The 21,421-nt window shown below is 41.1% G+C and overlaps 2 protein-coding genes across 2 annotated transcripts; both read right to left on the bottom strand.

Annotated features, from left to right (window-relative positions):
- Positions 1-10,720: 10,720 nt before the first annotated feature.
- Positions 10,721-11,290, bottom strand: LOC145061872 (uncharacterized). Its single transcript, XM_079009455.1, has one exon. The coding sequence runs from the start codon at positions 11,288-11,290 to the stop codon at positions 10,721-10,723; it is 570 nt and encodes a 189-aa protein (XP_078865581.1).
- A 7,301-nt stretch (positions 11,291-18,591) lies between these two features.
- LOC145061866 (uncharacterized) lies at positions 18,592-21,177 on the bottom strand. The gene is made up of 5 exons (XM_079009446.1): positions 21,144-21,177; positions 20,367-21,032; positions 20,078-20,265; positions 19,193-19,968; positions 18,592-19,054 (listed from the first exon to the last, which is right to left on the bottom strand). The coding sequence occupies exons 1-5, from the start codon at positions 21,175-21,177 to the stop codon at positions 18,592-18,594; spliced, it is 2,127 nt and encodes a 708-aa protein (XP_078865572.1).
- Between the last annotated feature and the right edge of the window lie 244 nt (positions 21,178-21,421).

Raw genomic sequence — 21,421 nt, 5'->3', positions numbered from 1 at the left:
AGGACCTTATAGCCCTCTTGTGCGGCTACCAGTCCAGAGAGGTACCCTAGAGAGCTGGAGCGAAGGGTGAGAGAGATAAAGCCATTCTAAGCATTTCTTGGTGCTGTTAAGGAAAACCCTAATTGGTGGAGTTGGACGCGATGAGGTTTAAGGCCTGAGGGCCATGATTGAGTTCGAAAAGGCATCCCTTGAGGGGGAGGTCGAGAGCATTTCAGAGTACCTTGGTAAGATGTCAGATGTAGTCGCAAGACTCAGGGATTAGTAGAGGAGGCTTTTACGAGGGATTGCGGTCTGAGTGACCAATCAGCCGATGGAAGAGATGTCACCTTCTATGACTTGTTGGGTGCTATTTATGTTTCCTATGGGAAGTAGGAGAGGCATGAGATTTCAGTTTTGGGTTTAGGAGTAAACCCTAAGGGTTGACATTGATGTCGATTTTTCCACCAGAGTATCAGGCAGCATGTCTGCCACGAGGAAATGATCTACCATGAGCAGGTAGTCAGTGGGGACTGAGATGGTCAAGGACCACATTACACCCTAATTGAGTATAGTAGGGCGTGTGGTAGCGGTATCAGCGGGTAATCCAGTCAAGTATATCAGAGCGGTGGCTCTTCTGTCTATGATGGACATTCAGTATGGTAGTGGAGTCCCTATTCTCGTGATGATTCACGTGTTGGAGCGGGGGTTGAGAAGTCGAGGAGGAGGAGTATGATGATTTATTGTTTCAGTCTAAGAGTCAGTGATGGTACTGAACAATTGGGATGTTTAGTATTGGGATGGTATGAGACTTCGAATAGCTAGAGACAGTCATGATGAGAAGTCCCTGAGGATTTCTTCAGAGATTTAGGGTATTTGAAATTTCTTGATCTCTATGTGGGGAGATCAATGGGCATTGTATGGCACCTTCCAAGCGTAGGTGCGATGTTTATGGAGGAAACCGTCTGTGGGGTAGAGTGTTGATGCGTCAACTGGTGATGGTTCGAACCCTAAGTGGGGGAGAACTGGGTATTTTATTGAGGGAACCAGAGATTTGTACAAGAGCAGTTAGGGGTTGGATACAGAAACCTGCGGCTCGAATTCATGAGGCCAGGGTCATTGGTGATCAAGGAAAGGTGCAGAGCGAGTTAATGCATGTGGTATGTGTCTGAGAAAGGAGGGGTGTCTCCACGGCAGGTGGCCAATGGTCAGGAATCTGGTGGTGGTCAGGGTCGTTTCAAGTGGAAGACTCGTAATGATGGTATGGGCAGTTGAGAACTTCTGGGTCGAAGAATGGATTGTATATGCCCCTTTTTGGGGTGGATAGAAGATTATCGAGCAGCCAACTCCCGGGCCGGTATGTGTATTCTTGCAGTAGGGGAAAGGGTTTCGGAGGATCATCAACGTGTTCTGAAGCGTTAGCGTTTTCCTTGTATTCCAATTGAGTGTTTGGATACACTGAAGTTGCGTATTGGGTAAAATGAAGAATTATTTATGGGGTTCAGAGTAAATGTATTGTTGTATCTGTATGGTGATGGGAGTAGCAGATTAGTGGTTGAGGTAGGACATCGTGATGTTCTGTAATGGTGTTCAGTGGTACCCATGTATAATGTCCCGATTTCGGAGTTATTTAGAATCTTGAGTTTGAGACGACTAGTGGTGTATCATGTATCTACGGTTCCAGTGGGAGCCCTTCGGGTATTGACATCAAGAGGGATTATTTAAGAAAGTGGATCTCCGTAGAGGTAGGTATTTTGTTATAGCGATTGCCGCCAGAGTCTGTGATGTATATGTGGGACAAGTGTGTGTAGCTATCTATGATAGTCTACAGAGCATGAGTTCGTAGACGTAGGGTGGCGTTGTGATGAGAATGAGAGTAAAGGGTGAAGCTACAGGGAGCCATAGTATTCACTAGTCAGAGGGTGTTGTGATGCTATGGGGAGCCGTAGTACTCACAAGTCAAAGAGAGGGAGTCTTGGTACTACGGGGAGTCGTAGTACTCACTAGACAGTAGGTGTTATGGTGCTACGGGGAGCCATAGTACTCACTAGTCAGAGGCTGTTGTGATGTTGCAGGGAGCCTTAGTACTCTCTAGACGGCAATAGAGTGTGATGTTGAGTGTTCTACGATCAGTGTATGATGCAGAAGAGTTTTAGGCTTGAGTAGCCTTAGTATTGAGTTTTTGGAGCCTGGTGGTTGAACCAGGGTTGAGACTGGGGTCTCCGTCTCTATCAGGGCTAAGTCGATTTCCGGTTGGATTGTAATTTTCATTTAAGAATTTTGTGACTTGTGTGTCATAGGGCCGAGTTAGTTGATGCGAAGGGGAAGTCTGTGGGAGCTCTTCTACGGAGAGCCGGGCAGAGTGAGCGGATGATTCAGACGCTCAAGGATATGCTTCGGGCATGTGTATTGGATTTTGAAGGGAGTTGGGACATGTACTTACCCTTGGCTGAGTTTTTCCTATACAACAGCCATCATTCGAGCATTGGTATGCCACCCTTTGAGCTGTTGTATGGGAGAAGGTGTCGGACTCCCATTTGCTGGGGAGAGGTAGGGCAACGTGTGATGGGTAGTACATAGATGGTGCTTCAGACGACCGAGCAGATTCAGTAGGTCAGACAGAGGTTGCTGACGGCCCAGAGCCGTCAGAAGAGTTTTGCGGATAGACGACGGTCAGACCTCGTGTGGTGTTAAAAAGGGGTATGGAATTTGGAGCTGAAATTTATGAATGTCATGTTTCAGGACACTTCTAAGCGAGCATGGTTATGCTTTTGTGTCTGACGGCAAAGTGTTGTGATTCTTTGTTCGGTTGGTTTCTGATAGCAGTTTAATAGATGTGCCCAAATGGAGTGTGAACCCTTTTAGTTGTGGGGCGTGATTCGTATGATTTAGCATGATTGGTTTGAAGGAGCGATAGCCGGTTGTTGGATGTGGTCTTCTGAGAATCAGAGAGCCAGTGAGTAGCGGGGTTGATATTCGAGGAGTGAATATCATAGTGATCGCTCGAGTAGGCGGTCGGGCGGCGGGTCAAGCCACTAGAGTTTTGGGTGTTGGGAAGGAGTATTTTAGCGATGAAAGAGTTGGTTTAAAATTTGGTTTGGAAGTTTTATGTGTTTTCGCGTGTCCATAAAGAAAGATATCGGTGTAGTATGAAGATCTTTTCAGTAATGCCTTTCGGGTTGCTAGTTTCAATCTATGAGTGGTTAAGGAGTGATTTTGAGGGCGAAATCTAATTCAAGTGGGGGAGAATTGTAACATCCGGATATCCAGGCATGGAAATTTGAGCATTTTATATTGAAATATGAAGAGACTTGGTGAGTTGATGCCTCAACTCGTCGAGTAGGATCGCGGCTTGGTGATCTGTTTAATGAAGGGACTTGACGAGTCGGGTATCTGGACTCGCCGAGTCAGTGCTGTTAAGGAAAACCTTAATTGACCGGGTTTAAGACCTATTTAAAGGACCTTATAGCCCTCTTGTGCGGCTACGAATCCAGAGAGAGGTACCCTAGAGAGCTGGAGCGAAGGGTGAGAGAGATAAAGCCATTCTAAGCATTTCATGGTGTGATTTTGCAACGGAGAAGTCATTTCCAGCAAGGGGAGGTCAAGGGAGTTGTTGATTCAGAGTTCCTGAGCTTATATCTTCATTGTAGAGGTATCAAATCGTTTTCCCTTTTCTGTTTTGGGTGAGATTGATGATTTTAGGGTTTTTACACCTTCCTATGGCTTGTAGTGATGAGTATAGGGTCCCTTTGTGTGAGAGATCCCAGATCTGGACCCATAGAGGTCCATAGGGCCTTATTTTATGTGCTTTATGTTGATTCATGGAGAGAATGAGACTTTGATGCCATTCTTGGAGCCATTTATCCAAGGAAAGCCTTGTGAGCTTTGCATGTATGTTAACCCTCGACCTTTATGTGGTTATTGGTCGTAGGGAATCCAGAACTATGGATTAGAGGAACAGATCTGACCTCAGAAGGTCAGATGAGTGTTGGCATGGGAGCAACTCGCCGAGTCCATGGGAGACTCGACGAGTCGAGTCGGGTTGCCCGCGATTCGAATCTAGTGGAAACCCGACTATTGGAAGGTTCACTCGACGAGTCGAGTGAGGCTGTGGAAGAGTCAAAAGACACGCATGGACTCGCCGAGTCACCCTTGTGTACTCGACGAGTCTGGTTAGTATTGGCCGTTGACTTAAATTGGCTTTTGTTGACTTTTAGGGTTTGGTCAACAATTGGTCATGTGGACCATTTGAAGGGTAAAATGGTCTTTTATCCTTATTAGAGGACATGGAAGGGATTAGTCTAGCCTAGAGAGTCGTTATTGATTGAGATAATTGTTTATGCATTTAGGTAGAGGCTAGATCAGTGTATCCGCGTGCGAGATACCAGAGACATCCGAGGTGAGTCTTCTCACTATACTTTACTTAGAGTGGTAACAGAGTTTTGTGATAGAGTTATTGTATGCTATCTATGTGATGTGTGGCACTGCATTATTTCTATGTGATTTATGTTGTGTGTATATCAGAGTTAGGACCGGAAGGTCCTCAGAGCTAGGACCAGATGGTCGATAGAGTTAGGATTAGAGTTATGTGCCAGTGTATTTGTATGCTATTTATGTAATGAGATTTGTTGTGATATGTGATATGCATGATTCAGAGTTACCAGAGTTAGGACCTTTGGGTCCATTGAGTTAGGGCCAGAGGGTCCATAGAGAGTTGGGACTGGAGGGTCCCACTAAGACACACTGACCGGAAGGTCAATAGAGTTATAGCCTTGAGTGGGTAATATGTGTTAGAGTGGTATTTTAGGGAACTCACTAAGCTTCGTGCTTACAGTGTTTTGTGTTATGTGTTTCAGGTTTCCTCAGAATCACAGGACGACATCGGCTCGATTGTACACAACAGAGGAAGCGTTTGTTTTGGAGGATCCTGGTTTATTAATTGATTGAACAAAAGGGTCATGATTTGTAATTTAAATAAAAATGAGATTTTTATGAAATGTGTTAAAGAAATAAGCAAATTTTAAATGAAAATTTTGTTTTGAAAATTTCGGTGTTACACTATTTCTACAATAATTGTTTTTATATTATTATATTTATGTTTTATGACAACAACTATGTCAATTTGATATAACGGGTACCTATCTTTTACAAAGTTACTTGATAGAAGTAACCGACTAAGGGGTCGTTTGATAGTTGCTAACTGGGTTAGAGCTGATCGGGTTAGATCCTGACTGAGTTAGAAGTTCTAACTGAGTTAACTTCTGACCCAAACTTATTGTTTGATTTTACTTCTGGCTGTCTGTGTAAACTGATTATATTACCCTCAAACAATATTTTTTTTTATAAAAACATTCAACAACCAGGACCAACTAATAGATTGTCTCCATACACTAAATACCATATATGTTTTATAAAAACAATGGATCTTAATTCCATTCTAAATCATTTTTCAAAAAAAAAAAATCAATTCCAAATCCTACCCACCAAACACATGACAAAGTCCAAATATATTTACAGATTAAAATAACTGCTTGCTTCAAAATTTAACTCCAAACGAGACTAAATACAAAAACAAACAAAAGTATGTTTTATTGAAGCCGCAATTTCTTATCCTTGCTCTTATACTTTTGTTACATATCCTTTGTCCTATACTCCTGTTACCTGTCATAGACTGAAATTCAACACTAAACAACCATAATCTATGCAAGAAAACCCATCGATAAGAATGTAATCTCATTGAGGATTTTTATCAAATACATTGTGTGTAAGGTTTTGAACTCCACCTCTTTACAAGCATTAATGATAGAGGTACCCTTGAATTAAATTACAAACCTCAAAGAATGATAACTCAACCAAAATAGAAAATAATTTGAACGTATTATTACCTCAATTCGAATTTGCAAAATTTCCAAGAAAGCTTCCAAAAAGAAACACACTCAAAAGTTGTGTAGTTTTGCCTTGTTCTTGATCGTGCATCTCTGTCTTTCAACCCTTGATCGATCCCCATTAGAAAGAAGTCCTCCCTTCATTAGCTTTGATACAACGATTTAGACTGGGGCCATCCAATTTCTTTGGCCATTAGAATATGTGTGATCGATTGAAAGAGATGAAGAGTTGTGTCAAGGACAAAGGGGGCAAAGCTTGCCAATTGGGGCCGACTGAAGCCAAATCAAACTCGGTCAGGAGGTTTTGAAACAAGGACCGAATCATCAGATTTCTTTGGATCGAGTCCGACGATGTAAAAGCCAATTCAAACACAACAACTTCCGACCGAGGACCGAGTCCCTCCTTCTGACTGGATTAACATCAATTTCAAACAACCCCTAACTACAACTATATAAAATAATAAGAGGTTAAATCCCATATTTTATTTTAGATGTTCAATAACAAACAAATAAATACCGAGATATGCCTTATTTTTCTCAGAGACAAATTTCCAAGAACACAAATTAATTATGTGTGTAATTCTCCATGAATTGGAAACATCGAAACAGGAATTAAATGACATGTTCTTCTTCCAGGATTGGATTTCCATCAAGTAAGTTCTCTAATTTAAGAGTGTTGGAGTTAATAAGAAAGAAAACGGGAGGTATTCTATAAATCTAACCAACACGTGTGGTATCAGAGCCGTGTTGGTCTTAATCATTTGAATCAATTTAAGAAGATAATTGTTGGAAATATTAATAAAAAATACAAACTTATAATTTGTCGGTATGTGAGTGTTAATTTATGTTGCAGGGTATTTTATGTAAGTTTGTTATATGTGTGGGGATTGCTTGTGTATGTATATGCAGGTATTGAATAAAACCCGACTGTTTCATACTGAATGAAATGTTGATGTTGGGAATGTGTTGAGTTCTTGAGTTCATATTTAGTCACATGGTATCAGAGCCACCTTGTGGCTTCGTTTGTGTTCGACGACTATCTGTTGAAGGATTCTTATAGGTTTGTGCTTGTCGTTCTCTGTTCCACTTTTATTTGTACTCGATTGTGTTGTTATTGAAACCGATCGTGTTTAGATCTTGTTTCGTATTCATGAGGTTTTTTTAGATCTGATTATTGTTTAAGAAACCAATTGTTGCTAGTTTTTTTTGTTTTGTTCTTGTAGTTCTAGTGGAAGATCTTACCGATCCTGAAGGATATGTGATTTGAAACATTCCTTGAGTAAAGTTGTTTCATCCCTTATTCTGCTCACTCAATCCTAATTTTTAGGGTTAAAGTAATTCTGTCAGGGAACAGACGTGTGTCTGAAATAACTCTGATAGGGAACAAACCGTAAGGGCGGTGAGCGGTCATCTCTGATCTTTGAAAGTGGCTATGGACCTCTGTGAGCGTTTCTCGTTCCTTTCTTCCTCTTTTTAGTTTTGATGTGGGAGATCCTGGTGTCTTGAGCACACCCGTTATTATGCTTTTTTCTTTGTCTTTTTTATCTTCTTGCTATCTATGAATCGTTGATTATGTATCTGCTCATTGTTGATTTTGTATCTATTTGTTGTTTGGTGGTTTTCTTGACACTATAGTGGTTGTCTTGGGCCCCAACAAAACATGGTGACCATTTGGACACCAATATAGTTGTCTGTTTTGCTTCAGTGTATTTCATTGTTCTGTGAATCTTATTTTTTGTTTTTGGTTCTTTTCTTGTCTCTGTGGTTGGTCCTAATGATCCTTCGGGTGGAAGTGGAAAGGATGATTCAATTAACTTCGATGATCCTCTATACATCTATCCATCTAATAATGCTACTACTACCATTATTACAATTAAACTAAGTGGTAATGGAAATTTTCTTCCATGGAGGATTTCTTTCTCTAGGGCTTTTAAAGCTAGATACAATTTAGGGTTTGTTGATGGTACTTTTAAAAAAGAGTCTGTTGATGCTAGTAAAGTATCTAAGTGGGAAAGGGCTAATGATGTAGTTTGTTCCTGACTTTTGTCCTCCATCAATGACTCTATCTATGCTAGTCATGCATACTCTAATAATGCTTAATAAATTTGGGACAATCTGTTTGAAACATACAACAAAGCTGATGGGTATGTTGTGTTTAGTATACATCAATGAATTAACTATTTGAAACAAAATGGTATCTCTATGTTTGATTACTTTAATGAGCTTCATGCTTTATGCAAAGAATTTAATGGTTTGACTAGTCTTACAGAGTATACTTGTGAGGCTACTGTTAAACTTAATGATCATGCTAAACTAATGAAACTTATGCAATTTCTTAGTGGTCTTGATCAGATTTATAACCATGTTAAAACCCATATTATTCTCATGGATCCTCTTCCCCAATGTTACAACTGCTTTTTCTATAATATCTCGTGAAGAGTCCCTTCAAAGAAATGGTTCTCTTTATAATGATTCTCAATCTGTTTCCAAGAGTCATCCTAGTGCTTTTAATAGTAAATTTAATAGTAGGTTCTCTTATGGTAATTCTGGAAAGAAAAACAAGCGTCAGGTTGTTCAGTGCAAGAATTATGGTCTAAAAGTGTTGGATTAGTGTCTAAGCCTGTAACTATATTTGGTAAGTACTTGACGCTGTTGTGCATGGTCCTTTTGGGTTGCCTTCACCATAGCAACTTGACAGGGTAATTTATGGAGATAGAGAAGATATTAAGGTTTATTAATATATTATAAGAATAATATATTAAAGGAGAAATAATATTATTTGATTAATATTAGTTATAGATTAATTAGGAACTAATTTGGTGACTAAAAGAGATTAATTGAATAAAGGGGACTTAAACTGTCAAATGTATGATAGTTGTATTTTAGGCTGGGAAACCTAATGGATAAAGGGGTGAACGAAATTATGATGGAAGCTCATCATATTTTTGTCCATGGCCTTCTTCCAGAAGGTTCCATGGGTTGCTTAACGTTTAAGTTGTTCATTAGGGTTTTGACTGAAACCCTAGCTGCTCACAGTATAAATAGAACCCCTAGGCTACAGAAACCGGCCACTGCTTCTCTAAGAACACTAGAGCCAATTTTGTGTGCCTCCTCCCTCTCTCAAATACTACCCTCTTGCTAGTTGGTGTTTGTAAGCCATTAGAGGAGTTACACTTGTGACTCTAAGCATCAAAGACAAGAAGATTCAAGCAAGCAACAAGAGGTAATCTTTTAGATCTGATTTGGTCATTATAATTTCGAATTATTTGTAATAGCCCAATTTTTCAAATAAAATTTTTCATTTTTAATTAATAACATAATTGCATAAACCATGAAATTCCATCAATATTGTTTTCAATCCTCATTTATTACATCATGTTTAAATCATCAGAGTGTCCCAAAATGTAGTAGTAAAAGAGAGATAGAGTGCACGCCGCGCCATCACGCCTTGCCCTTGCCCTTGGGCTCAGATGTACCTGAAACAATCCATAAAATGTAAGTTAATGCTTAGTGAGTTCCCCAGAGCATACCCGTACTTACACATACACATAACATATGATAACAATTAGGCCATCCGCATATCTCATACAAACTATACATATGACAGATGAGGATGCCCTGGGCCCATTCCCAGGGTCCTACTCCGGGATGCCATGGGCTCTCCACATGGTCTTACACCTATTTTCCATGGGCTCTCCCATGGTATTTGGTAGGAAAGCCATGGGCTCTACACATGGTCTTACATCCTGTTGCCATGGGCTCTCCCATGGTCTTCCATGCATATAACACATAAACAACTAGCATACTATCTATCACATACATATCGAGCATAACATAAAACAAATAATGCCTACTATACTACATGACATGAAATGGGCCGGCCTTGGTGCCTTAGACCCATCGGTATGGTGAGGAGACTCACCTCGCCTGCTAAGTCTGGAAGCTGCTCTCTTAACAACCTGAAACTACTGGTGCTGAACAATAACAATATTAATCCAAGGTTAGAGTTGATCATGGCCAAACTTAAAACTCAACCCCAAAGTCCTTTCCTAATGGCCCAAAAGTCTTCCTTGGCTAAAGGGTCCCATGGTCCATGTTTAAAATTATTAATTGGCCACATGGCCCATCAAGGCCCAACAATAATACCTCCAGCCCAAGGCTGATCAATTGGTCCATTAACTCGAAATATGGTCAGACCCAAAGATAGATTTAGGCCCACAAGGCTTAAGGGCCCAAAACAATTCCAAGTCCATCAGAGGTGCGTACGCCCTACGTACCACCATGGTACGCGCAACGTATCGGGTTTCAGCATTTTACACGAGGCGTTCTCGAAGTTACACCGATCGTAGGAATAGATTAAGCGCTCCTTCCATTAAGTGCTTATTTCTCGATGGTTCAACGTCCCAAAATCATATCTGAGCACATTTTAACGACCTAGGTCATAAAGTTGGCAACTTTATTACCATGCATGATATGAAGGTCCTCAAAACCTCATTTATCACTCTAAGACCTTAAGGAAAGTTCTCAAATCGTGCATGGAGTCTTATTACCCAGCAAGCTAGAAACTTTATGCACTTAGCATGCTTACAAAGCTCAGAACTTGAGATTTCAGTCTCTGGAGTTGCTTCACATCCAAGGGAGGGTCTAGATCTAAATAAAGGGGACAAAAAGGAAACCCTAACTAGATCTAAAGGACAAGATGGAAAGGTCATGAATTTATACCTCCAGAAGCCTTCCTAGGAGAAATAAGTGCAGGATTTTGAAGCTCCAAACCACTCCAAGATTGCTTAGGATCCCCTTCTTCCTGAATAAACACTACAAAGGCTGACTTGAGGTGTTACAACTCTCCCCCACTTGAACTAGACTTCATCCTTGAATTCCGTTGATGAAAATAGATCAGGGTAGTGTTCCAACATCTCACTCTCCGGCTCCCATGTCCATTCGGAACCCCTTCGGTGCTGCCATTGAACCTTTACCAGCTTCACTTCCTTGTTCCGCAGAACCTTGGTCTTCCTATCCAGAATCGCAACGGGCCTCTCAATATAGTTCAGACTCTCGTCTATTTGAATTTCATCTAGAGAAATGATTGCGGTTTCGTCGGTAACACACTTCCGAAGCTGGGATACATGGAAGGTGTTTTGAATCTGGCTAAGTTCCTCCGGCAAGTCCAAACGATATGCCACCTTGCCTACCTGAGCCATGATTCTGATCGAACATATGTACTGTGGCCCTAGCTTGCCTCTCTTCCTAAATATGACAATTCCCTTCCAAGGCAACGCCTTTAACAACACAAAATCCCCCACCTGAAATTCTAAATCCGAACGACGTCGGTCAGCGTAACTTTGCTGACGGCTTTGAGCGACTCGTAACCGGTCTCGCACATATTGTATCAACCCGGTAGTCTTGAGCACTACCTCAGTGCTCCCCATGACCTAGTGTTCGACCTCGCCCCAACACACTGATGTTTTGCACCTCCGACCATATAACATCTCGAAAGGGGCTCGGTCAACACTGGCATGATAGCTATTATTGTACGAAAACTCGGCCAGCGGGAGATACGTATCCCAACTCCCTCCAAAATCTAGTACGCGTGCCCGTATCATGTCCTCTAGTGTCTGAATTGTCCTCTCACTCTGACCATCAGTCTGAGGGTGATATGTTGTACTGAAATGCAACTGAGTGCCCAGCTCCTCCTGGAATTTCTTCCAGAACCGGGATGTAAACCGAACATCCTTATCAGAGACCACTGATACAGGCACCCCGTGCCTGGCCACTAGTTCTCGAACATAAATATCTGCCAACTTTTCTGCGGATACACTCTCGGAGATCGGAACAAAATGGGCACTCTTCGTCAATCGGTCCACTATTACCCATATAGCGTCCACTCCCCTTGATGTCCTGGGCAACTTCGTGATGAAGTCCATAGTAATCTCTTCCCACTTCCACATGGGAATTGGTAACGGCTGAACCTTGCCATGAGGCTGCTGATGCTCGGCCTTGACCTTTCTGCAGGTCAAGCACCGCTCTACAAACTAGGCAATCTCCCGCTTCATGCAGGGCCACCAATAACTCAGTATCAAGTCTCTATACATTTTTGTAGTCCCAGGGTGTATAGAGAACTTAGACTTTTGTTCCTCCTCTAACAGTCTCTGCCTCACTCCCCCTGACATGGGTACCTATACCCGACCACACTACGTCAAGAGTCCGTGGCTGTCCTTCACAAATAGAGGATATTGTCCCCGAATTCTCTCTATCTTCCAATTCTCCTTCTTTACCCCGTCTACCTGAGCCTCCCTGATCATATCCAACAATGTCGAAGTCACAGTCATCCTCAAACAGACGTCCCTAACCGGGGACCCCGCCGCCTTGTGGCTCAAAGCATCGGCCACCACGTTATCCTTCCCTGGATGGTAAAGAATCTCGCAATCATAATCCTTTGGCACATCCAGCCACCTCCTCTGACGCATGTTGAGGTTTTGTTGATCCATCAAATATTTCAAGCTCTTGTGATCAGTAAAGATAGTGAACCACACTCTATACAAGTAATGTCTGCAAATTTTGAGTGCAAAAACCACCGCCCCCAACTCCAGGTCATGTGTGGGATAATTCACCTCGTGAGGCTTTAACTGCCTCGAAGCATAGGCAAGTACATGCCCTCTTTGCATCAACACAGCTCCTAATCCTGCAATTAATGCATCGCAACATACTACTAAATCCTCCAATCCCTCCTGTAAAACCAGGACCGGAGCCTCGCGTAACCTCTCTCTCAGGGTCTCAAAGGCCATCTGTTGATCTACACCCCATCGAAAAGTCGCATTTTTCTTGGTCAAGCGGGTCAGTGGCACCGAAATCTTGGAGAAGTCCTGGATAAATCTCCGATAGTAGCCCGCTAAACCCAAGAAACTACGAATCTCAGACGCATTCTTCGGTACTTCCCAACGCATGACTGCTTCAACCTTGGTTGGATCAACCGAAATGCCCCCCCCCTCTGATTGATGACATGCCCCAAAAACTGTATCTCATGCAGCCAAAAGTTGCACTTAGAGAACTTGGCGTACAACCTCTCCGACCTCAGGGTCTCCATTAATACTCTTAGGTGTTGCTCGTTCTGCTCCCTAGTCTTAGAATAGACCAGGATATTGTCAATAAAGACAATCACCGATCCATCCAACATCGGCCTACATACCATGTTCATGAGATCCATGAATGCTGTTGGGGTATTGGTGACCCCGAATAGCATCACCACAAACTCGTAGTATCCATACCGAGTCCTGAAAGCCGTCTTCGGTATGTCCTCCTCCCGAATTCTTATCTGATGATATCCCGACCGAAGATCAATCTTGGAGAACCAAGACGCACCCTGAAGCTGATCAAACAAATCATCGATCATCGACAAAGGGTAACAGTTCTTCACTATCACCTTATTCAGCTCCCTATAGTCGATGCACATCCTATGAGACCCGTCCTTCTTTTTCACAAACAGGATCGGTGCTCCCCACGGGGAACTACTCGGACGAATGAACCCACAATCTAGCAATTCTTGAAGTTGCTTGGACAACTCCTGCATCTCTGGTGGTGCCAACTGATATGGTGCCTTTGCTATGGGAGCGGCACACGGGGACAAGTCAATACGAAACTCCACCTGCGTCTTAGGAGGGACCCTTGGTAACTCTTCGGGAAAAACATCTCGAAATTCCTGCACGACCAACACACTGCCCACATCTGTCCCCATCCCCACTCTTGTGTCCGAGATATATGCCAGAAACCCTGAACATCCCTGCTGAAGAAATCTCCTGGCCGTCGCTGCAGAGCAGAGGGTGGTTCCCTGCGAAGCCCTATCTCCCTGAATAACCAGTTCTTCCCCACTTGGGGTTCAAACTCTCACTAATTGTTGCTCACAATCGATCATGGCCCCATGGGCCCCTAACCAGTCCATACCAATAATCACCTTTAGTCCTTGCGATGGAATCAGTACAAGATCAACACGAAATCTTTCCCCAAGCACATTCAAAACACAGTCCCGATATACTCTTGCCGCGCGCATTGTGCGATCATCAGCAATCTCAACATCAAGATGGGATTCCAACGTCTGGTACGTCCTGAAACTTCTTGCTGAGAGCAAGGGACACGAACGATCGGGTAGCCCCCGAATCAAATAATACATGAGCAGACATACCATTGACCATAAAGGTCCCTATACATAAGCATGTCTCAAATATAAGAAGCAATTAAATAAATGTAAAGCAGATAGATGATACATACTGGACACGACGTCTGGCTCTGCCCGAGCCCCCTCAGTGGTTAGCTGGAATGTGCGACTCTTGACCGCCGATGTATCTGCCTTAGTAGGTCGGCCATCAGTAATCCGCAGGGTGGTAGGCGCAGGCCCCACTATAGCTCCTCCTGTTCCCTTCAACCTTGGACAGTCGGCCGTTTTGTGACCCGTCTGGTTGCAGTGAAAACATATCAGGCCCTTCTTGGGGCAATCCTTGATCACATGGCCCAGTTGGCCACATGCATAGCATCCCAATCCTAGTACCCAACAAGCCCCGCCATGAGATTTGCCACACTTAGCACACTGGCCCCGACCCTGCTGGACCTTGCCAGGAGTGTTTGTGGTCTTAGGCTTTTTGGCCTGACCTATTGCCATCTGTGCCTGCTCCGGCTTCTGCTTAGTGCGGAACTCCAACTCCATTTCCTGATTGCGGGCCTTCTCTACCATCTCGTTCAAAGTCTTACACCCTGTGAAGCTCACAAACTCCCGAATATCATCCCTCAGCATAGAGTGATATATTGTCTGCCTCATGTTCTCATTCCTAGCATACTGTGGGATCAACAATGCTCGTTCCCAAAACTTGGCGGTGATCTCCGTCACAGTCTCGGTGGTCTGCTGTAGGTCATGAAACTCTCTCACAAGCCATTGCACCTCAATAGGTGGTGCAAACTCCGCATCGAATCATCGAACGAACTCGGCCCACGTCATCTCAACCACATCGGCTGCTCCAACCTGACTAGTCACCTCGCTCCACCAGTGTCGGGCTCTGTCCCTCAGCATACAAGAAGCAAATCCCACTTTCGCCACGTCAGGGCAAGAGCTCGTGCACTGGGCGTTCTCTATTTCTGCCACCCAGCGTCGACTCACAATGGGGTCCCTGACCCCGAGAAACTCTGGCACTCCACACACCTTGAACTCCCGGAATGAGGGAATCCGGGACCCGACCTGGCCCGCAGTAATCTCGGTCCTGAATGCTCCGAGTCTCTCCTCCATAATCTCCATCATCCCTTCCTTGATCGTCCCATAAATCACTGGGGTAGTGTGAAGGATGCCTCTGGTAACCTCGGTTGCGATAAGTTCTCGCAACCTCTCATCAATGGGCTCTACATCACTGCCTGAATCAGATCCCGATCCCGATCCCCCTGCTCCAAATCATGTCACCACCCTGCTGAACTGAAAATAAGAAAGAGCATAAAACATAAAGATTAGGATGCCTACAACTAGAACCTTCCAAACTGTTTTCCCCTTTAGAGTATCCAGGTACAACATGGGTTTGGGTGCAGGTCCTGTGCTTCCACTAGTACGGGCCCAATACTACCTTCCACACCTACCTGTACCTTTCCCACAAGGTTCCACCTGCGAATTCCGACTCAACCCAAACTACTCATTTATTACGGATCATGGGATATCAAATCCTAGGCTGCCCTAGGACTCGCTCTACTCATATTAGTCGAATCAATCATAACAGGTTACCTTTATGCATGCAAATTGTACACAGAAAAGGACCAAATAGACTTTCAAATAAAAGACTCTACCCTAGAACCACGACCAAACAAGGAACAGGGAATAAGACCAAATCAATCATTCTGAGGCTATAAGGTCCTAACCGTATACAATTTTAAAACATACACGTAGCAAGTTCCATATCAACAAATCTCAAATATCAGTATAACATGGCTACATGTTAGGGAACTACTTACTTGGCTCGGCTGATCGCGCATGTTGCACTCTCATCTTTCACTTCCTTTGAAAACCTTTTAAGTTCTTTTTTGAAATTTTTTTTACCATTTCCTTAGTTTGAGTCCTGACACACCCGAGAGTGTGCCCGAATCCCTCAAACCAAGGCTCTGATACCAACTTGTAACAGCCCAATTTTTCAAATAAAAATTTTCATTTTTAATTAATAACATAATTGCATAGACCATGAAATTCCATCACAATTTTTTTCAATCCTCATTTATTACATCATGTTTAAATCATCAGAGTGTCCCAAAATGTAGTAGTAAAAGAGAGATAGAGTGCACGCCGCGCCATCACGCCTTGCCCTTGCCCTTGGGCTCAGATGTACCTGAAACAATCCACAAACTGTAAGTTAATGCTTAGTGAGTTCCCCAGAGCATACCCGCACTTACACATACACATAACATATCATAACAATTAGGCGATCCACATATCTCATACAAACTATACATACGAAAGATGAGGATGCCCTGGGTCCATTCCCAGGGTCTTACTCCAGGATGCCATGGGCTCTCCACATGGTCTTACACCTATTTGCCATGGGCTCTCCCATGGTATTTGGTAGGAAAGCCATGGGCTCTCCACATGGTCTTACATCCTATTGCTATGGGATCTCCCATGGTCTTCCATGCATATAACACAGAAACAACTAGCATATTATATATCACTAACATATCGAGCATAACATAAAACATATAATGCCTAGTATACTACATGACATGAAATGGGCCGGCCTTGGTGCCTTAGACCCATCGGTATGGTGAGGAGACTCACCTTGCCTGCTATGTCTGGAAGTTGCTCTCCTAACAACCCGAAACCACTATTGCTAAACAATAGCAATATTAATCCAAGGTTAGAGTTGATCATGGCCAAACTGAAAACTCAACCCCAAAGTCCTTTCCTAATGGCCCAAAAGTCTTCCTTGGCTAACGGGTCCCAAGCTCCATGTTTAAAATTATTTATGGGCCACATGGCCCATCAAGGCCCAACAATAATATCTCCGGCCCAAGGCTGATCAATTGGTCCATTAACTCAAAATATGGCTGGGCCCAAGGATAGATTAAGGCCCATAAGGCTTAAGGGCCCAAAACAAGTCCAAGTCCATCAGAGGTGTGTACGCCCTACGTACGACCATGGTATGCGCAACGTATCGGGTATCAGCGCTTTACGCGTGGCGTTCTCCAAGTTACGCCCATAGTAGGAACAAATTAAGCACTCTTTCCATTAAGTGCTTATTTCTCGATGGTTCCATGTCCCAAAATCAGATCTGAGCACATTTTAACGACCTAGGTCATAAAGTTGGCAACTTTATGACCTTGCATGCTATGAAGGACCTCAAAACCTCATTTCTCACTCTAAGACCTTAAGTAAAGTTCTCAAATCGTGCATGGAGCCTTATTACCCACCAAGCTAGAAACTTTATGCACTTAGCATGCTTACAAAGCTTAGATCTGGACATTTCAGTCTCTGGAGTTGCTTCAATCCAAGGGAGGGTCTAGATCTAACTTAAGGGGACATAAAGGAAACCCTAACTAGATCTAAAGGACAAGATGGAAAGGTCATGACTTTATACCTCCAGAAGGCTTCCAAGGTGAAATAAGTGCAGGATATTGAAGCTCCAAACCACTCCAAGCTTGCTTAGGATCTCCTTCTTCTTGAATGAACAATACAAAGATGACTTGGGGTGTTACATTATTATCATTAGATCTCGGGTTAGATAGTCTTGGATGAATGCATGTACAATTAGAGAAACCTAGATCCAAACATTAGGGTTTGCATGAGCACATAGGATGTTCTTGTGGCTCAAACCCATCAGTGGTATCAGAGCTTTGTCTGGTTTCAATTGTATTTGATTCTATATGTTTTGACCTTGCTTGAAAAAAATCGTTTTTGTGCAATCTGCTTGACTTACTCGGCGAGTCCCATTGTGGACTCGGCAAGTAGGATGAACTCGACGATTCCATAAGGGTCGACGAGTCGGAGCGTCAGACAGAGGATATTTCGGGTTTTATTATTGTTTTGATTAAGGATAATTGCTTAAATCGTTTTCTTATAATAAAATCCGAATTTTATTTTTTCTATGTGATTTCGGGTAGTTATCCTTATCAAAACAAAAGATAATTTCTAATTATTTGAATAATAATTTCCTTATATGATAAAAGTTGATTATTTAAATTAATTTGGTAAATTATCTTGTAAATAATATTGAATAGGTCCAGTTTAGATAATCATTCAATTAATTGTTTAATTTAAAATTATTTGCTATTTGATCCTTTGTGTTTTGAAAAGTTCAAAACTTGTCCTCAAGTTTTGAAATTTAAATTTTGTGATTAAAATGTTTAATTTGAACTATAAGATTATGGCCTATAAAATGGCCATTTAATGGGTGTCCACTCTCACCCACCGCTTCCTTGTTTGGTGGAGGGTCGTTAGCCAAACAGGTAGGATAGGGCAACCCTTTCTCATTAATAAGTATAATGAATTATTAAAGTAATTAAACGTTTTTACCAAATTCCCAATCTTAGTTACTTTAGGCAGGTCCGGTTCTGAGGATTCAAATGCGTAGGAGGAGATGGATAAAAAAGGCCCTTAGGCCTTAATGTGTAACAAATTAACTTATATAAACTAATATTTTTATTAAAATGACGATAAACTTTATAGCAATAAACAAAGCAAAATCATAGTATTTTGATGAGTAATTACATATCCTAACAGCTAACCGACAATCCTTGAAGCTCTCCTAGCATTCTTGATTGCAAATTGGTTAATCAACTCTTCATAGTCTATACTCTCTAAGATTTCGTTCTCGATAGATATCATTGCAAAACTGCTAAGTCTTTCTTGTTTCATTGTGGAGCGTAAGTAAGATTTCACAAACTTCAATTTTGAAAAACTCCTTTCTACAGATGCAACCGTTACTGAAATAGTTAACAATATTCTATATGCAATGATTGCATTTAGGAAATAATCAAGTTCTTTCAAAAACTTCAAAACATCTATAGGGTTCATAAACTCATTGGTTTCCAATGTCTCAAATAATTTCAACTCCGTATAAAGTTCATCGACATCAATATCCGATCTTTCTTCAAACTTGAGTGCTTTTTCAAGACGATGACAATACACCTTCAGGTCTTTATCTTCAATTCCCCTCAAATTATGTGAAAAAAAGCCAAATACTCTGTCATACTCTTTGAATTGTTAAAAAAATGTCTCAAGAGAAGAAATAGCTTGCTCTATAATGAATAAGAAATAATTGACTCTAAAGTTCTCTTCAGCTGTAAATGAAACATCTTCGCTAGTTGAACTCTCATCAAACCTTCTTTTCCTTTCAATCAAACGCTTTTGTGGAAATATTTCATCAATACCCATTTCAATAGCAATCTCCTTAGCTTCAACAATCGCTTTTGAAAAACCAGTTTCTCTATAATTCTTGAAGTACCCAATCAATTTGTTTATTTCTGTAATAGCATTATCAAGATGCATATCCTTTGATTGTAACTTCTTACTCAAAATATTTACATGGTTTAGTACATCATAACAAATAACAGTTGATACCAAAAATTCAAAGTCACCAAGTTCTTTTTCTGCTAGTGAAGTTGCTTCACTTGCAATTGCAGCATCATTATCTTTTTCTCCAACTTGAAGTAAAGCTTCCCATACATCCGCAAGTTGAAGTTTAATAGCCTTTACACAATCAACCCGGCTTTCCCAACGAGTTTGACACAATGACTTAAGAATCCAAGCTTTAACATTATCTTTCAAAATTTCCCACCTCTTAGTAGAATTTGCAAAGATAGTATAAATGCGTTGGATGAATCCAAAAAAGTTCTTTCCTTTAACACACTTGTTAGCCATATCACATAATGTTAGATTAAGATAATGGCAACCACAAGGTGTGTAAAATGCTCTAGGATTTATATCTAAAAATCTCTTTTGCACCCCTTGGTGTTTTCCTTTCATGTTTGCTCCATTATCGTAGCCTTGACCACACATATCATCAATTTCAAGACCAAGAGACTTTAACTGATCAAGTGTAATATCAAATAGTCCTTTTGCAGAGGTATCATCAACATTCAAAAAACCTAAAACGGACTCCTCGACAGTAACAAAATTATATGATAACGTTAAATACCTCACTATTATAGTCATCTGTTCTTGGTGACTTGAATCGGGAGTACAATCAAGTATGATTAAGTAGTACTTTGCTTCCTTTATCTTCTTGATAAGTTTTTTTAATTTCTTGAGCTAGCAAAGATATTAGTTTGTTTCGGATTAAGTGGCCAAGATAATACACATGAAGCCCATCACTTGTGATCCACCGCACACACTCTTTGATAACCGGGTCAAACTCTTCCAGCATTTCAATGACACCCAAAAAATTTCCGTTACCTATTAAATAAAATTAACAAATAAGAAGTGAAATCAATCATAATAATTAACAAAAAAGTATTTCTTGGAATTAGAACAAAAAAATTACAATTTATAGTTACCTTTTTTATACAACTTTTCATTGGATCCACGAAATGCTAAATTATGTTTAGCAAGAAATTTCACTACTGCAATGATTCTGAAAAGGACTTGTTTCCAATAATCTCTTTCTTTCTTGAATTGCTCGTATTGAGCTTTATCAATTGTTTCATTTAAGTTTAGTCTTTTACGCATATCAAACCACTTATTCCTATTTGTAAGATAATCCAATGAAGTTTCGCCTTCTTTAACCCTAGTGGTGACTTGATGCCAATCTGCATAACCATCACCATCCAATTTACCTTTTGAAATCCCTTGTGTAAACACTTTACAACCGAAACAAAATACTTTGTCTAGCTCTTTTGAATATACTAGCCATTCTCTATCACACTTCTCTAAATTTGGTAAAGTTCTTGTATATAAAGCTGCAAAAAACTGTCTACCAAATTTATCACAGGGACCATACATAATACTATTATCTCTTTTCGGGCCTTTCTGGACCAAAAGTTTAATGTCCTCAGAGTTAAGTTTTTCCCATCTTCTTGGATCATATATATCAACAAGCTCTTTAACGGGCTCTTGCTCTTCTGCCTCTTCTACTTCTATATGTTCTTGCTCTTCAACATGATCTTCAATGTGCTCTTCAACATGCTCTTCAATGTGCTCTTCAATATGTTCTTCAACATGTTCTTCAATAGGTTGTATATGGATAAAACTTATCTAGAGCACCGGCGTCAGCCTTTCTCTTTTCTTCATTCAGTTTTTTTTTTTTTTTTTTTTTTTTTTTTTTTTTTTTTTACGTTTTTGACTACCGGATGGTTGTTTAGACTTCATATAAACAATTTTACAAACAATAAACATAAATTGATAAACAATTATACAATAAACAATTATACAATAAACAATTCATTGATTTCATTTATACAATAAACAATTATACAATAAACATAATCTCATAATTTAATTACTGATTCTAATAATCTATTTCAAAATCATTCATTGATTTCATTTAACATTGTGAATCATTCAATCAGATTTCAATATGATAATATGAAATAATGACAATATGTCATAGTGA

This window comes from Lactuca serriola, chromosome 1 (genome assembly GCF_051521515.1).
Source record: "Lactuca serriola cultivar US96UC23 chromosome 1, Lser_US96UC23_V15, whole genome shotgun sequence".
Lineage (NCBI taxonomy): Eukaryota > Viridiplantae > Streptophyta > Magnoliopsida > Asterales > Asteraceae > Lactuca > Lactuca serriola.
The sequence above is the reverse complement of the archived record's forward strand: the minus strand, read 5'-3'. Positions and strand labels throughout refer to the sequence as shown.